The 18,050-nt window shown below is 33.9% G+C and overlaps 3 protein-coding genes and 3 long non-coding RNA genes across 8 annotated transcripts in view; 5 read left to right on the top strand and 1 right to left on the bottom strand.

Moving 5' to 3' along the window:
• LOC124453082 (homeobox protein MSH-D-like) overlaps positions 1-5,968 on the top strand; it is a 17,659-nt gene extending 11,691 nt beyond the window's left edge. The window contains exons 3-4 of the mRNA XM_047003843.1: positions 3,316-3,340; positions 5,117-5,968. Coding sequence (XP_046859799.1) covers positions 3,316-3,340; positions 5,117-5,391 — 300 coding nt within the window. The 3' untranslated portion in view covers positions 5,392-5,968. The remainder of the gene's footprint in view (positions 1-3,315; positions 3,341-5,116) is intronic.
• LOC124453071 (cannabinoid receptor 1-like) overlaps positions 1-13,653 on the top strand; it is an 18,703-nt gene extending 5,050 nt beyond the window's left edge. Inside the window, exons 1-3 of one of the 3 annotated variants that reach the window (XM_047003804.1) lie at positions 10,703-11,113; positions 11,337-11,569; positions 12,636-13,653. In XM_047003804.1, the coding sequence (XP_046859760.1) occupies positions 11,393-11,569; positions 12,636-13,568 (1,110 nt within the window). In that variant the 5' untranslated portion in view covers positions 10,703-11,113; positions 11,337-11,392 and the 3' untranslated portion in view covers positions 13,569-13,653. Of the gene's footprint in view, positions 1-10,702; positions 11,127-11,336; positions 11,570-12,635 lie in introns of those variants that run through there. The other 2 variants (XM_047003803.1, XM_047003805.1) reach the window with 2 other exon arrangements.
• The window catches only part of LOC124453090, a 24,094-nt gene extending 6,044 nt beyond the window's left edge, over positions 1-18,050 (bottom strand). Inside the window, exons 1-3 of the long non-coding RNA XR_006950980.1 lie at positions 17,970-18,050; positions 13,469-13,826; positions 7,673-7,674 (exon numbers count right to left, since the gene is read on the bottom strand). This is a non-coding gene — a long non-coding RNA (uncharacterized LOC124453090). The remainder of the gene's footprint in view (positions 1-7,672; positions 7,675-13,468; positions 13,827-17,969) is intronic.
• Positions 1,013-3,253, top strand: LOC124453080 (cannabinoid receptor 1-like). Its single transcript, XM_047003841.1, has 2 exons — positions 1,013-1,453; positions 2,106-3,253. Exon 2 carries the CDS (start codon positions 2,109-2,111, stop codon positions 3,030-3,032), a length of 924 nt encoding a protein of 307 aa, XP_046859797.1. The 5' UTR covers positions 1,013-1,453; positions 2,106-2,108; the 3' UTR covers positions 3,033-3,253.
• On the top strand, positions 14,196-15,440 carry LOC124453515. Its single transcript, XR_006951106.1, has 2 exons — positions 14,196-14,488; positions 15,139-15,440. It is a non-coding gene; the product is annotated as an uncharacterized LOC124453515 (long non-coding RNA).
• LOC124453508 lies at positions 16,068-16,905 on the top strand. Its single transcript, XR_006951098.1, has 2 exons — positions 16,068-16,373; positions 16,870-16,905. It is a non-coding gene; the product is annotated as an uncharacterized LOC124453508 (long non-coding RNA).

The following is an 18,050-nucleotide window of genomic DNA, read 5'->3' as shown; positions in this document are numbered from 1 at the left end:
ATCTCCGAATACGAACGAAAATGACTTGATATTGTAAATATTCTATGCATATTTACAATATTAAGTCATTTTCAGTTGCTTGCTTCCTTCAAGAGTTTAAGAGTACCAGGCAAAAGACAATATCTGCATATCTCTCATGCATATCAAGAACTCATTTTTTTATATGTACCGAGATATGATATTTTCATCAATATTTCTCTGTGTAATGAACTAGGCAACTACATGATATTCAACATTGTTTGTTCTTCGTGAAATTGGAATTTTCATAGAAACAGCAAAGCTTGTGTTGGTTGCCTTGATAAGAACAAAACAAAAAAATTACAACATTCCTCAAATTATGTTTACTTTATGTAGTGGCGTAAAAGTAAGCCCGTATATTTGGTCTTGCTTATGCGAATATATCACAGTTCACACACAGAAACTGAAAATCAGTTCCTACAAAAATAAATAATGCCAATGTTCTCAACCTATATAAGACTAAAACTTAAAAGCTTTATGCAAAAAAGTCGATGATAGTAAAACGACATCATTTTAAGTTTGGTCATCATTTGCAACATAAACTTAAGCATAAGAAGAACTGACAGTTGATAATCTTTTGCAGTTATGCTCATGTTTATACTTTTCCCGAAAGTGAGAACCAGGATTTGAGCGTTATAATTAATTCGTCTAAAAGAACAAGTTTTTGTATTTAAAAATATTGCAACACATAATAAACATATATATTTATGTAATTAATAAGAAACCGAAGAAAAAAGCTTCACTTCCTCAAGAAATATTAATAACAACAATGGTGATCCTTACAGTTGGTGTCCTAACAAATGGTCTTGTATTATTGTTGTTATTAGAAGGATCTAAACAAACTAAGACGAGGACCGTGGATTACTATCTTAAGCTTATCTATAGCTGATTTCACTGCATCTTTGTCTCAATTCATGATTGTTGGATTGGGTAGATTGTTCGAGGTCAAACCAACAAAAGCTGTCATTTATTCTGTCCTTCTACCCGTTTGCAGGAAATCAATTTTTAAAATCACTCACGTATGTGGGATGTACATGTGAATCCACCACATGCATGTGGACGTCACGAGGCCAATTTAAAAAAAGCGGATTCAAAAATATCGAGATACGTGTTGACGGGTCATAAACATTATACCGACTGTATGAATACAAGTGATCAAATTGCATTAAACCATTCAGTCAATGCCAATCATCCCAGAGACAAGAAATTTGAAGTTAGAACAGTTGATTAAACTGTCTGAGATCTCACTATGGTACTCTCATGATATTTCCAAAACGTCTATCTTTCCTTTATTTACGGATTCCTTATTCTTACAAGTTTGATCTCAGTATATCCAGTGACCAATACTGGTGATTTCTTGGAAACGCGCAATTCGAATCAACCAAATCATATAAATAACTCAAGGAATTCATCTGGTTTACGCAATCAAAGTGCTGTAAGTATATAATCTACTGCAGTTATTTTTCTAACACGTATCACTATCTCATAGTACAAATGTTAAACATGTATAGATACAATTAAGAACTAGGAGATGTTCAAACTTTAAAATTTTATGACAATGTGGTAGTCATAAAAAATTATCAAGTTGCTTATACAAACCAGACTTCTAAAAATGCTGAAAATCCAGTTTCAAATATCAATCTTTTCACAAAACGTTGAATGTTTGAAATCGCTCTCACTATTTTATAATGATTTTCAATAAAAATTAAGAGGCGCGTGTCCAGATAAATAGTTTTCTATTTAACGATACCATCAAGAATATAAAATTCAAAGGTAGCGTCATCAAAGTGCTTCTTCCAGGAAAAGATCTATCCCCAATTGTAGATTTTTGAATGTGTCATGTAAATTAATTTTTCTAGGTACTTCTAAATAGTCAGGACCTAACTTTCCTGACCTAAACGCATTACGTGTAATGAAGTGCGCAGTTCAGTAGAGTGTCTTCACAGTAATGATCGAAGAAAATTCATCAAGCAACTAGTTCATGATTCTCAATGTACGACTGTAAAAATTACCATTTATCTATGTGCAATTATGAATATATATGAAAACATTTGACGTCTTTTCCTTTTTCTATATTTCATATGAAGCCCATGAAGAGTTTTTCACTTGGCTATGAAACATTAATAACAACGATGGTGGTCTCCACAATTGGTGTCCTAACAAATGGTCTTCTTGTTGTTCTTATTCTTGTAGATCCGCTTAACATACTAAAACAAGGAAGGAGGATTACAATCTTAAGCTTATGCATAGCTGATTTTACTGCATCTTTGTCTCAATTCATGATTGTTGGATTGGGTAGATTGTTTGAGGTCAAACCATCAGAAACTGTCATTTATTCTGTCCTTTTCTTTTGGATGTTTGGGGCTACGGGCTCATTTTTTCACTTGACATCACTCACATGGCAAACTTACATGATTGCAAAGTATCCCAAATACAGACAACAAATGTTATCTACGAAGAAAATTTACATATTATGCGCCACAGTTTGGTTGTTTGCCATTTGCATGGCATTTGGTGAACTCACATCAATTTTTGTCGAGAAATTTGACCACGTTATGTACACTTATATCACGCTATATGCTGTTTTGGAGATTGCTGTTTTGATCTTGGTTATTGGGAAGTGTTTAATACTTATAATAGTATGGCAAAATCGACAAAACACGACAGTAAATGCTAAACAGCACAATAGAAAACATCTGGAAATGGTAAAGACAACTATCTTGCTTAATATCCTATTACTGGTAACTGCGTTTTCTTTTTTTGTGGCCAAACAAGTGGAGTTTATTCAAAGGCTTGGAAAAATACAAAGTGAATTGGCTTGGCGCTTTTCTTACTACTACGAACCAGTTGCCATGGTGAATTTCGCTATCAATCCAATTGTGTATGCACTGAGGCTTCCCGATTATCGAAACAGTCTGAAGGCGTTGTTTAAAATGAACAGTTTTATTTCTACTGATACAGCACAGCAATCGACAACCTCGTTCCGTTCTGCTGATGAAACGATTGCTTTGTAGATAATATGCGTTGATTAATATGCATTGATCATATATAACTTGATTACAAATATATATAATGATTATTTTTTTAATATAGGTAATAACATAAACTTTAGTGGAATTTGTAGTTATACTTTTGTGTAATTTTTAGTGTAATGTTTGGATTTGTAGCCAATTTTGCCTGCAACAAACTATTTTGATAGCCACATCAAAACATAGTACAATATCGTATCTAATAATACGTTGTTTTCCTTGCTGCTTATTTACATCTTTACGAAGAAATTCTCTACATTGAATTTAGCGTGAGCAGAAGCTTTGTGTAACAGGTAAAACTTGGCAGCTTTGTTGCATCGAAAATTTCACAAGAAAAAGCAAGTTGCCCTTACAGACTTAACTTCTTTCAAAATGGCAGAACGTTTTTCATTGATAAAACAGCATGGTCAGCAATCAGCATGTATTTGAAAATTCAGGCAGAATCGTTTTTAATAGTACTTTATAGTTTGCAAGAAAAGGTATGTTTAGAAATCTATCAATATGTAGCATTTTATCTGCACTAGCAAAAAGAGGAAGGCAGAAATGAGCATAGTCTTAAAATTCACACATACACATTATATTTTCATACAATTATATTTGTATAATTTTAGTGTTTGATAGAATAAGCTGATAATAAACAAACAATGAACAATACACTTTAATGAATACATTTTGTTATTGTCCATAAAGATTTTTGAACGTCTTCCTTTACAAAACATTACTCTAGATAAACGACATCTTTTTTTTTTCATATGGTGACGCAGCTGACGCTTTTCCTTTTTGTTTTCCAGTTCAATTGGATTCTCGAAAGATTCGCCATTCAACCACAACCATTTTGCACAGCAGGAAGAAAAAAAAACACAATATGATGAAAAGAACAAGGCCTTGTTTCAACCCTTTCATACTTTACACAACAGCCCAAGAGAAGCTTGACGTCCAATTCTTTAAGTTTCAAAGTAGATTTACTACCAGTACATCATTCCTATGGCACAGCTATATTTATACCATCAAGTATCAAGTGTTTTTAAACACAGACATCAAGCTTCTTAACAGCTTGAGTTTACTAAATGGATTCGTGCTGTTCTTAGTTTGGATAATACCTTTCAAAGTCTTTAAGCAACAAGATAAAAAAAGTTCATGACAAAACATATAAGTTCATTTTGACTTCTTGTAATATCAGCTGTTTTTTAAATGCTCTGAGCAATTAAAACATTAGAGAGTCATTTATAGTTGCGCATGAGATGCGTCAAAACTCTATGCATGTGATGGATATGACGGATCGTAGAACTAAAAATACTTTTTCCTTTGTTTTATAAATATTTTAAAGGCGTCGTTCAGTTTGGACTATTCAAGGGAAAAGATGTTTGAATGTTAAAACCTAAAATATGCCGTTATGAACGAAGAGTGTTTGATTGTTGTCTTCAACTTATTTTTATTACTTTTTGCTTTTCCATCTAAAATTCAACGACGAACAAACCCATGTATACATGTTTGACTTGAAAACGGAATTATTTTGTCATGTTTAGACTCTGTCTTACGGTCACCTTTCATAGTTCTATAAGCACAATTGTATTTTCTAGTTGACATAGAATTTTTCTTTTTCCTTTCAAATCTGCATATCATTTTTATTGTATGATTCAATTATGACAGATAAATTAATGTGAAAGTCCATAACATGCGTGTTATTTTATTGGTTAATATTGCCTGGTATGACGACATTGTAATTTTCAAATAAACTTTTTATGAAAGTTTAATTGACGTCATGCTTGATATTTGAAGCTACGATAATAATTTTCGTTAAAACACCACATATTAAAATATGTATTGCAAGCCTTTTTCGTCTACGTATATTTCTAAAACTGATTTATATGTTTGCTGTTATTTAGGCTACATGAATACAAGGCCACAATTTGTGGCGGTATAAATTATATTTTATGCATGTATATTGGATTTGTTTTAATCCAATCACACAACCTGCTGAGAAACGTACAACCCATATACCCCCCTCACCCCCATTCTTTTTATTGTCACTTACCCATGTCTCGACGCTGTGTCTTGTCCTGTTTCAGAGTCAAGTAAACGTCGACCGAAACAGAAACGAAAGCCCGGTCGCAATCCCAGAGTTCCATTCACTCCCAAACAGCTGACGACCCTGGAAAACAAGTTTGAAACAATGAAGTACTTGACAAGTGATGAAGTTCGTAGTTTGTGTTTGGAACTGACGTTACCGGAAAACAAAATCAAAATATGGTTTCAAAATCGACGAGCAAGAAAGAAAAGAAAAAGTTCACAAAGCAGCGATGAATATGTTGACGTAATGACAATTGACGGGGAGAACAGTTAGCTATGTATGACGACACATGCACTGAAAATTAGTTATAGTTTTTATAGAGGTCTATAGTTAGAAAATCAGTTATGCAATCATAGAGTTTTTATTGTAGTAATCTTGCACAGCGTACGTTCAACAGGACCTTTATTTATTGCTGTCAATATTCAATAATGAGCATAGGAATTTCATCGATGACGTCATTCGAGCATTTCCGCTTACAAAGAGAAAACACTTTGAATGTAAAGTTTCATCATGGCACCCATCGTCAAAACCTCAGGTTGTAACATAGGATAGAAAATAAAACAAACTTTTACATTTCATCATCATCTCAATGTCCATTTTTGTAATAAATATAAAAAATAAAAAATGCATTTAAAGTTGAGTGACTTAAAATAAGGTTTACACTACAGGTCGATTTAAAGATTGCAACAACAAAATCAAGGTTTATGATTGGTTCAAAGTATAGTGAAGTAAAAGATGCCATAGAAATGCCGAATCTCAATAATTAGAGTTCATCGCTGTTATCTAATTGACCCAATCGGAAAATCAGTTTATATAAGGTAAGTACTAAATTAAAAATGAACACACAAAAGAAAGATCAAAAAAATGAATGCAACAGAAAAACATAGCTACCACAGCGTAATAATGCAATAACTAGATTAAAATACTTTATACGGTTTTACTCTATGATATTCACTTACATTTACGTACATAAATTTTATCGAAAAGCAAAGTTCTCTAGACGGATGATTGTATTCAAAAATATTAAATTTATACTAGAAAAACATAAGAAACACACGATACAGAGAGTTAAGAGGTTCAACTACCTTCCCACTCTCCCTCGCAAGAGAAGTACCGGTACCACCAGCACCACCTTTCTTGCGAGAGAAGTACATGCATCACAACCACCTCTCCCACAAGAGAATACTGGTACCACCACCACCACCTTCCATGCGAGAGAAGTACATGCACCACCACTTCCCTCTCCCGCGAGAGAAGTACATGCACCACCAATATCCCCTTTACTGCAAGGGAAATACCAGCAGCACCACCACCTCCTCTCATGTAAGAGAAGATTGGTACCACCAATACAACCCTTTCAGGAAGAGAAATACAAGCACCACCACCAACCTCTCCCGCAGGAGAAGTACAAGCACCACCATCAACCTCTCTAACGCAGGAGAAATACTAGCACAACCACCAACCTCTCTCCCTACGAGAAGTACAAGCACCACCATCAACCTCTAACGCAGGAGAAGTACAAGCACAACCATCAACCCTCTAACGCAGGAGAAGTACAAGCACTACCATCAACCTCTCTAACGCAGAGAAGTACAAGCACCACCAGCAACCTCTAACGCAGGAGAAGTACAAGCACCACCACCAACCTTTCTCCCGCAAGAGAAGTACAAGCACCACCATCAACCTCTCTAACGCAGGAGAAGTACACCACCATCAACCTCTCTAACGCAGGAGAAATACTAGCACAACCACCAACCTCTCTCCCTGACGAGAAGTACAAGCACCACCATCAACCTCTCTAACGCAGGAGAAGTACAAGCACAACCATCAACCTCTCCTAGCAGGAGAAGTACAAGCACTACCATCAACCTCTCTAACGCAGGAGAAGTACAAGCACCACCAGCAACCTCTCTAACGCAGGAGAAGTACAAGCACCACCACCAACCTTTCTCCCGCAAGAGAAGTACAAGCACCACCATCAACCTCTCTAACGCAGGAGAAGTACAAGCACAACCATCAACCTCTCTAACGCAAGAGAAATACAAGCACCACCATCAACCTCTCTCCCGCAAGAGAAGTACAAACACCACCATCAACTTTTCTCCCGCAAGAGAAATACAAGCACCACCACCAACCCTTCTCCCGCAAGAAAGTACAAGCACCACCACCAACCCTTCTCCCGCAAGAGAAGTACTGTCACCTCTCCACCCTCTCCTGCGAAAGAAGTACCAGCAACAGTAGCAATGACGTGAAGAGTTGAGCTCCAGTTATCTAATTCTGTAATGACTTAATAAAGATATATGACAATTCTCCATACCCCTGTATCATTAGAAACTGTGCTTTAAACTTTAAGAACGAAGCTTTGAGCTTTTAAACGTCTTCACAGGGTTTAAACAATAAAAGAAATAAAAATATCTTATTCTTTTACAAGTCACATATTTACACAATTCACATCAATCCTAATGTATAGTTCTATAGACAAAAGTATTTTGGTAAAAAATATATTATCAATGTACAACAAAACGATATATTATCAATATCCAATAACAAAAACATCTTTACACAATTCTCATCAATCCTAATGTATAGTTCTATAGACAAAAATATTTTCGTAAAAAATATATTATCAACGTACAACAAAACGATATATTTTCAATATCCAATAACAAAAACAATTTTACAAAACGACACAAACATAAACTCGACATCATAAACAGTTTCAGAAAAATTGTCAAAGAACGTCTGTCATTTCTGCATATCACTTAATAACAAAAAAATTTACGCGAAATAATAAACGCACTTTGTAATGATAATTAAAAATCTTTCATTTCTGACATAGCTTTTAGTGTAGCTAATATTAAAATCGGAACTGTTGAATAATTAAATTTTACTGATGCATTTACTCCAGTTTTCACTGGTTTTTACTTAAAACAAACTAGCTAACAACTTTATCATTATGAGCTATATATTCTAAATTCACTAAACTTTGGTTTCATTTAAAATATAAAATATGAATTAAAATTTCTGTGCAGTAATTATAAGGTTTATGGGTCTTCGAATACAATAATTCGCTATTGCGCAAAAGGAATATTTCTCATTATCCTTAAAATGAAATTTTGGGTGTAAAACATTACACAGGAGTATAGGGAGACATAGAACGAAAACGGGATTTTCTATTTTCAAAGTTCTACTTTTATTTACAAGAGTCCTACCCGTAGAATAAAATATAATGTCAAAGGATAGTACAAAGTTTCAAACAACTTCGGCCTGTTTGACTTAATTTAAACCAGCCTTAAACATGTTTGGACATTTTTAGTTTGTTGATAACTTTCAGTCTTTCACAGCTTAACTCTTTCATTTATAAGACTTTATACTTTTTAAATTGATAACATTTAATAAGCCAAGTCATTCGCGCAGTCCAAATTGAGCCCCACATTCAATCTTTTTATGTTGTGAAATTTTAATTCATTTTGGATGGAAAACTGACTTATAAAAATTTGCTTAACAATCAGCTTATCAATTGCCCATTCGGGATAAAGACTAGTGATCACAAAGATAACAGAAAGTTGCATTGAAAGATGGAGCTTTGCTATTTTAACGCAGTTATCTTGATTAGGTGTTGTTATATGATGTATTTTAAGTGCTTTTCGATTGCCACAAGCCCATAACGAATAGCAATGTAACATAAAAAACATCAAAACTAGACGACTGACCACATTATGAAATAGAACTGCCAGGCTGAGACATCATTAGTCATTTATCAAGAATTTAATGATACATCAAAACGCATGGATGGATTTAGGACAGGGTTGCTGAGAAGTATGCACCACCACCCCCAGTCTTAGATACACAAGATGGAAGTCAATTTCCCTGCATAATACTAATATATCAAACAATTAATGAACACACTTAACAATCGGGCGTCTTCCACCCCCCTCCCACATACACTGACACACAGACACACACACAAAAACCATCATCTCTGATCATTTAGGAGAAGACGGCAAGACATTTCCTTTAATCACAATAAGAAATATGTTTGTATAACTGCACTAAGAAGATTAGTACAATCAACACGTGCACAAATCGAACCACTTTAGCGGGAAAAGATCGAGAGTTATTTTCACTTAACAAGAAGAAACCGTTGATTTTAATCTGAGCCAAAAACATTGACCGACAAGGAAGGAAAGAGAACTTCAATCTGAAACTTTGATCCCATCGTTAACTAATGACTTTCAAAGTGAAAGATTTGAAATTTTTGAAAGACGTAGCTGTTCAAAACAATAGCGACAGACTGACAGGTATTTCAGATAAAATGCACATCAGAACACCCACACACACCCACGGTTATAGATTTATACATAATAAAGTCTCCCTTTAGAGAGCTTTTTGCTCTGTATATCATGTTATACACCATTATTGTTTGAGCAAAACCAAAATACATTTTCAGAAAATACAAGCAGCATCAGAGCAACGTCCTCAAAACCAGTGGTTTGCCAATGTTTAAGTGGTTTGCCCGTGTTTAAGTGGTTTTCATGTTTTGCATTTTCGCTATTCGTCTATGTCAATGGGGTTCAAGAAAACTTACTCAAACAATCAAGAAACTTTGTAAGGAATTGAACCCAGTGTATCAATAATAGCTATTATATCACTCTAACGACACGTTTTTGCTTATCACAAATTCACCAATGAAACATTTGCGATGTAACTACATTCATCGTTCATAACTTTATGATTAATATATAAATTTTTTATTTGGGTATAGTATAGGTAATATTAGCATAGTTTTAAAGGGAAGATGAAAGACAAAGAAACTATCATGATTTGTAGCGAGATTTAAACTGACTAAAATTTAAAGCCAACTTTTTGACTTTTCTTTTCATGAGAAAGATCAGGAGTGTAATACTTTTTTAACGATACATATCATTAATCAAATAAACCTTGAACTTAGAGACGTTACAGATTTGCTTAATGCTTCGATAAAAAATTTGAAAGAAAAAATGAGTCTTGCTTGTTTGTTAAGTCTTCTATAGCTTGTTAAAAAAATGACAACAAACTTCTTTCATATATCGGCGGCTACTTGGAGAATGTATTGGAAAACAAATACTTCGGTATAAACAGAACTTCGTTCCATCGCTCAAAGAGTAAGTTGATCTGTTCAAGATAAAGAAAATGTGTACGCAGCTAACGTACAGTCGCAAGTGCACGGACAGCTTAAATACAGAATCCTTTCAACACAGGCATATGAGCCAAAAGAAACAATAACGATGTACCATCAAAATGAAATTTGCATAGTTTTTATTCTACTTGCGTTATGATGAAAAGTCTGCTTACACAAAAAATTCGTGTGATGACCAAAAGCACAAACTTTCATTGTGTGCTGAAACAGGAAATTTTGCTATAGCATTTAATAGTACGTTATTCTTAACATTGAACGAATTTATGTTTTGAAATATGACAAATCAAGATACCTACAACAAAGACTTTGCTAAGAATTCTCAATAACATGAGACCACCCTGGGCCCTGGTAAAGCCATAACTTTTACACGAATAAAATTTATTTTGGTGAGTGAATCAGTTCACTGCAATATTAAAGAAAGTAGAATTCAATACATCGCGTGCAGGGATATTTCGTCTCACTTTCTACATCACAATATACAGCCAATTATCCATTTTCTTCTTTGTCAGTACTTCCTGTATACGTGAGAATTTTGTGTACATCATCATGATGCCCAGCCCAAGTTTTGAAGTAGTCGGACGTAGCCGTTAAGATACTTCGGAGGTCAACATCAACCCAGAAGAACATTTGTTTTGTCTGTTTCAAAACACCAGATACATACACGCGGTCTTAATTTACCATATAAGACATTTTATTTTGCTATCAGTTGAGTATTTGTGAGAAGAAGAGTTAAGAACGCATCACACGACGAACGAGACAGTCATTTTTTTATAACATCCAAAACTTATTATAAGAAGGCCAGCAGACGACAAAGAAGTTAGTCTTGAAGGTATATAATAATTATTTTTTGTAATAGCAGGATTACGGCGTTTTACCAAACCCTGTGTTCGTTTGAGTTGATAGTACGATTAATAAAACATTTCGACATGTGGTTTATCGAATCCTTTTAAACCAAATTTTAGTCATCGATTCATGTAATTACCAGACTTTGTACAATTCAAAGTAGATTTTGTATAAGTAAATTATATTACTTTTTTAGACAGGTGGAACCCGGCGTACATTTCCTTACATAAAATCAATTTCTGACGTCACGCTATGGTACCTGTACAATATGTTTATAGATACGTTGTTTTTATATGTTTGTTGAATGTATATCCAGTGCCAGTGCCAGTGGTCAAAGCTAGTGACAATTCTATCAAAATGTGTAATTCGACTAAAACAGATCAAATAAATTGCACAAGGAATTCCTCCGTTTCGCAAAATAATGGAAAAGTAAGTATTATATAAAAAGTATTATAAGTCATGAGAATAAACTTTGTTGACTGCAAAGAGAAATGCATTCAAAGAAATACATAAAGCATGCGAGAAAAACGTAAACGCGTTTGCTCTTTGTATTACTCGACAACGTTACATGCAGTGATTTTATCATGAAATTTGACATTTTGAGAATAAGCAAAATTATTATGTGCAGTTCATTTAATTAGCATTTTGTGGCTTCAAGGTAAGCTGTAAAGATAAACATTGCTATCCATAGTTATTTGGCAAAATCAAATAATCGTATGATAAAACATGCATAAAACGATTTCACCAATATCTCCGAATACGAACGAAAATGACTTGATATTGTAAATATTCTATGCATATTTACAATATCAAGTCATTTTCACTTGCCTGCTTTCTTCAAGAGTTCAAGAGTACCAAGAAAAAGACAATATCTGCATATCTCTCATGCATATCAAGAACTCATTTTTTTATATGTACCGAGATATGATATTTTCATCAATATCTTCTCTGTGTAATGAACTAGGCAACTACATGATATTCAACATTGTTTGTTCCTCGTGAAATTGGAATTTTCATAGAAACAGCAAAGCTTGTGTTGGTTGCCTTAATAAGAACAAAACATAAAAATTACAACATTTCTCAAATTATGTTTACCTAATGTAGTGGCGTAAAAGTAAGCCCGTATATTTGGTCTTGCTATGCGAATATATCACAGTTCACACACAGTGGAAACTGAAAAAATCAGTTCCTACAAAAATAAATAATGGCAATGTTCTCAAACTCATATATAAGACTAAAACTTAAAAGCTTATGCAAAAGTCGATATTTGTAAAACGACATCATTTTAAGTTTGGTCATCATTTGCAACATAAACATAAGCATAAGAAGAATTGACAGTTGATAATCTTTTGCAGTTATGCTCATGTTTATACTTTTGCCGAAAGTGAGAACCAGGATTTGAGCGTTATAATTTAGTTCCTCGTCTAAAAAGAACAAATTTTTAATTTAAAAATATTGCAACATATAATAAACATGTATTTATGTATTTAATAAGAAACCGAAGAAAAGTTTCTCACTTCCTCAAGAAATATTAATAACAACAATGGTGATCTCCACAGTTGGTGTCCTAACAAATGGTCTTCTTATTGTTGTTATTGTGAAGGATCCTTTAAACAAACTAAGACGAGGACCGTGGATTACTATCTTAAGCTTATCTATAGCTGATTTCACTGCATCTCTGTCCCAATTCATGATTGTTGGATTGGGTAGATTGTTCGAGATCAAACCATCAAAAGCTGTCATTTATTCTTTCCTTTTCTTTTGGATGTTTGGGGCTGCGGGCTCATTTTTTCACTTGACATCACTCACATGGCAAACTTACATGATTGCAAAGTATCCCAAATATAAACAACAAATGTTATCTACGAAGAAAATTTACATACTATGCGCCACAGTTTGGTTGATTTCCATTTGCATGGCATTTGGTGAACTCACATCAATTTACACCAAGAAAAATGAACAGCTTATGTACACCTATATCACGGTATATGCTGTCTTGGAAATCGCTGTTTTACTTCAGATCATATTGAAGTGTTTCATACTTAAGGTTGTATTGCAAAGTCGACAAGACACTAAAGTAAATGCTAAACAGTACAACACTAAACACTTTGAAATTGTAAAGGCAATCATTGTGCTGAATGTCTTATTACTGGTAACTGCATTTCCTTATTTTGTCGCCAAACAAGTGGAGTTTATTCAAAGGCTTGGAAAAATACAAGGTGAATTGGCTAGGCGTTTTTCTTACTACTACGAACCAGTTGCCATGGTGAATTTCGCTGTCAATCCAATTGTGTATGCACTGAGGCTTCCAGATTATCGAAACAGTACGAAGGCGTTGTTTAAAAAGACTAGAATTGTTTCCATTCAAAACCAGGGCATTCCATCTTTTCATTTCGTACTAGTGCTAGTAAACCTGTATGATAGATAATATGTTCTAAACTCAATTTGATTAAAAATGTACGAATAGTGCTAATAGTTTTTATTGGAAGAATAAATTCCAAAGTGACAAACAACTGTGTGGTCAAAAAAGTTATCCCGATTAGTACTACAATACTCATCACTTTTTTGATTCTACGTAACTTCAAAAGCGAGAGCAATAATTGTGAATACTTTAATGAGACCATAAATTAAGTAAAGCACGTACATCAGGTACCTGGAAATATAGCAGCTTTGCTGAGATGAAAACCTTGAAAAAAAGAAGAAAGATTTGTTATTTTCATCTTGGTATATTTGAAATGCCAGCGAAAAGTACGTATAGGAATTTGGGGGAGGGAGTAAGGCCAATATAAGCCTTAGAGCTGAAATTAAATGTTTCTTTGCACTATAACAACAATGCTACACAAACTTCCCCTTCTTCTGGAGAATATTGCAACAAAAAAGGTGGGGCCAATAATCGTTTCCACCCGTTTACAGGAAATGAATTTTTAAAATCACTCACGTATGTGGGATGTACATGTGAATCCACCACATGCATGTGGACGTCACGAGGCCAATTTAAAAGAAAGCGGATTCAAAAATATCAAGATACGTGTTTTAGGGTCATAAACATTATACCGACTGTATGAATACAAGTGATCAAATTGTATTAAACCATTCAGTCAATGCCAGTCATCCCAGAGACAAGAAATTAGAACAGTTGATTAAACTGTCTGAGATCTCACTATGGTACTCTCACGATATTTCCAAAACGTCCATCCTTCCTTTATTTACGGATTCCTTATTCTTACAAGTTTGATCTCAGTATATCCAGTGACCAATACTGGTGATTTTTTGGAAACGCGCAATTCGACTCAACCAAATCATATAAATAACTCAAGGAATTCATCTGGTTTACGCACTCAAAGTGCTGTAAGTATATAATCTACTGCAGTTATTTTTTTCTACCGATCTTGTCATTATCTCATAGTACAAACGTGAAACATGTATAGATACAATTAAGAACTAGGAGATGTTCAAACTTTAAATTGCGTATGTTGGCGACAATGTGGTAGGCATAAAAAAATTCTCAAGTTGCTTATACAAACCAGACTTCTAAAAAATGCTGAAAATCCAGTTTCAAATATCAACTTTTCACAAAACGTTGAATGTTTGAAATCGCTCTCACTATTTATACGATTTTGAATAAAATTAAGAGGCGCGTGTCCAGATAAATAGTTTTCTATTTAACGATACCATCAAGATTATAAAATTCAAACGTAGCGTCATCAAAGAGCTTCTTCCAGGAAAAGATCTATCCACAATTGTAGATTTTTGAATGTGTCATGTAAATCAATTTCTCTAGTTGCTTCTAAATAGTCAGGACCTAACTTTCCTGACCTAAACGCATTACGTGTAGTGAAGTGCGCAGTTCAGTAGAGTAATGAGCGAAGAAAATTCATCAAGCAACTAGTTCATGATTCTCAGTGTACGACTGTAAAAATTACCATTTATCTATGTGCAAATATGAATGTATATAAAAACATTTGACGTCTTTTCCTTTTTCTATATTTCATATGAAGCCCATGAAGAGTTTTTCACTTGGCTATGAAACATTAATAACAACGATGGTGGTCTCCACAATTGGTGTCCTAACAAATGGTCTTCTTGTTGTTCTTATTCTTGTAGATCCGCTTAACATACTAAAACAAGGAAGGTGGATTACGATCTTAAGCTTATGCATAGCTGATTTTACTGCATCTTTGTCACAATTCATGATTGTTGGATTGGGTGGATTGTTCGAGGTCAAACCATCAGAAGCTGTCATTTATTCTGTCCTTTTCTTTTGGATGTTTGGGGCTGCGGGCTCATTTTTTCACTTGACCTCACTCACATGGCAAACTTACATGATTGCAAAGTATCCCAAATACAGACAACAAATGTTATCTACGAAGAAAATTTACATATTATGCGCCACAGTTTGGTTGATTGCCATTTGCATAGCATTTGGTGAACTCACATCAATTTACACCAAGAAAAATGAACAGCTTATGTACACCTATATCACGGTATATGCTGTCTTGGAAATCGCTGTTTTACTTCAGATCATATTGAAGTGTTTCATACTTAAGGTTGTATTGAAAAGTCGACAAGACACTAAAGTAAATGCTAAACAGTACAATACTAAACACTTTGAAATTGTAAAGGCAATCATTCTGCTGAATGTCTTATTAATGGTAACTGCATTTCCTTATTTTGTCGCCAAACAAGTGGAGTTTATTCAAAGGCTTGGAAAAATACAAAGTGAATTGGCTTGGCGTTTTTCTTACTACTACGAACCAGTTGCCATGGTGAATTTCGCTGTAAATCCAATTGTGTATGCACTGAGGCTTCCCGATTATCGAAACAGTCTGAAGGCGTTGTTTAAAAAGAACAGTTTTATTTCTACTGATACAGCACAGCAATCGACAACCTCGTTCCGTTCTGCTGATGAAACGATTGCTTTGTAGATAATATGCATTGATTAATATGCATTGATCATATATAACTTGATTACAAATATATATAATGATTATTTTTTTAATATAGGTAATAATATAAACTTTAGTGGAATTTGTAGTTATACTTTTGTGTAATTTTTAGTGTAATGTTTGGATTTGTAGCCAATTTTGGCTTCAACAAACTATTTTGATAGCCACATCAAAACATAGTACAATATCGTATCTAATAATACGTTGTCCTCCTTGCTGCTTATTTACATCTTTACGAAGAAATTCTCTACATTGAATTTAGCGTGAGCAGAAGCTTTGTGTAACAGGTAAAACTTCGCAGCTTTGTTGCATCGAAAATTTCACAAGAAAAAGCAAGTTGCCCTTACAGACTTAACTTCTTTTAAAATGGCAGAACGTTTTTCATTGATAAAACAGCATGGTCAGCAATCAGCATGTATTTGGAAATTCAGGCAGAATCGTTTTTAATAATACTTTATAGTTTGCAAGAAAAGTATGTTTAACAATCTATCAATATGTAGCATTTTATCTGCACTAGCAAAAGAGGAAGGCAGAAATGAGCATAGTCTTAAAATTCACACATACACATTATATTTTCATACAATTATATTTGTATAATTTTAGTGTTTGATAGAATAAGCTGATAATAAACGAACAATGAACAATACACTGTAATGAATACATTTATTTATTGTCCATAAAGATTTTTGAACGTCTTCTTCCACACCATGTTACGCTAGAATAAGGACATCCTCTTTTTTTCATATGGTCACGCAGCTGACGCTTTTCCTTTTTGTTTTCCAGTTCAATTGGATTCTCCAAAGATTCGCCATTCAACCACAACCATTTTGGTTATGCACAGTAGGAAGAAAAAAAACACAATATGAAGAAAAGAACATAGCCATATTTCAACCCTTTCATACTTTACACAACAGCTCAAGAGAAGATTGACTTCCCAGCATTCATGTAATCTTAGAACTCTCTATGACAAGTTCATGACGTAACATATAAGTTCATTTTGACTTCTTGTAATATCAGCTGTTTTTTAAATGCTCTGAGCAATTAAAACATTAGAGAGTCATATATAGTTGCGCATGAGATGCGTCAAAACTCTATGCATGTGATGGATATGACGGATCGTAGAACTAAAAATACTTTTTCCTTTGTTTTATAAATATTTTAAAGGCGTCGTTCAGTTTGGACTATTCAAGTGGAAAAAGATGTTTGAATGTTAAAACCTAAAATGTACAGTGTATGAACGAAGATTGTTTGATTGTTGTCTTCAACTTATTTTTTATTACTTTTTGCTTTTCCATCTAAAATTCAACGACGAACAAACCCATGTATACATGTTTGACTTTGAAAAACGGAATTATTTTTGTCATGTATAGACTCTGTCTTACGGTCACCTTTCATAGTTCTATAAGCATAATTGTATTTTCTAGTTGACATAGAATTTTTTCTTTTTCCTTTCAAATCTGCATATCGTTTTTATTGTATGATTCAATTATGACAGATAAATTAATGTGAAAGTCCATAACATGCGTAGTTATTTTATTGGTTAATATTGCCTGGTATGACGACATTGTAATTTTCAATTAAACTTTTTATGAAAGTTTTGTTGACGTCATGCTTGATATTTGAAGCTACGATAATAATTTTCGTTAAAACACCACATATTAAAATATGTATTGCAAGCCTTTTTCGTCAACGTATATTTCTAAAAGTGATTTATATGTTTGCTCTTGTTTAGGCTACATGAATACATCGCCACAATTTGTTGCGGTTTAAATTATATTTTATGCATGTATATTGGATGTGTTTTAATCCAATCACACAACCTGCTGACAAACGTACACCCCATATACCCCCCCCTCACCCCCATTCTTTTTATTGTATGTAACCCATGCCTCGACGCTGTGTCTTGTCCTGTTTCAGAGTCAAGTAAACGTCGACCGAAACAGAAACGAAAGCCCGGTCGCAAT

The sequence above is a fragment of the Xenia sp. Carnegie-2017 genome, unplaced genomic scaffold, assembly GCF_021976095.1.
Source record: "Xenia sp. Carnegie-2017 unplaced genomic scaffold, XeniaSp_v1 HiC_scaffold_25, whole genome shotgun sequence".
Lineage (NCBI taxonomy): Eukaryota > Metazoa > Cnidaria > Anthozoa > Malacalcyonacea > Xeniidae > Xenia > Xenia sp. Carnegie-2017.
The sequence above is the reverse complement of the archived record's forward strand: the minus strand, read 5'-3'. Positions and strand labels throughout refer to the sequence as shown.

Coding starts and splice junctions, on each gene's coding strand:
- LOC124453080 (XM_047003841.1), top strand. CDS start 2,109: ATGAAGAGTTTTTCACTTGGCTATGAAACATTAATAACAACGATGGTG.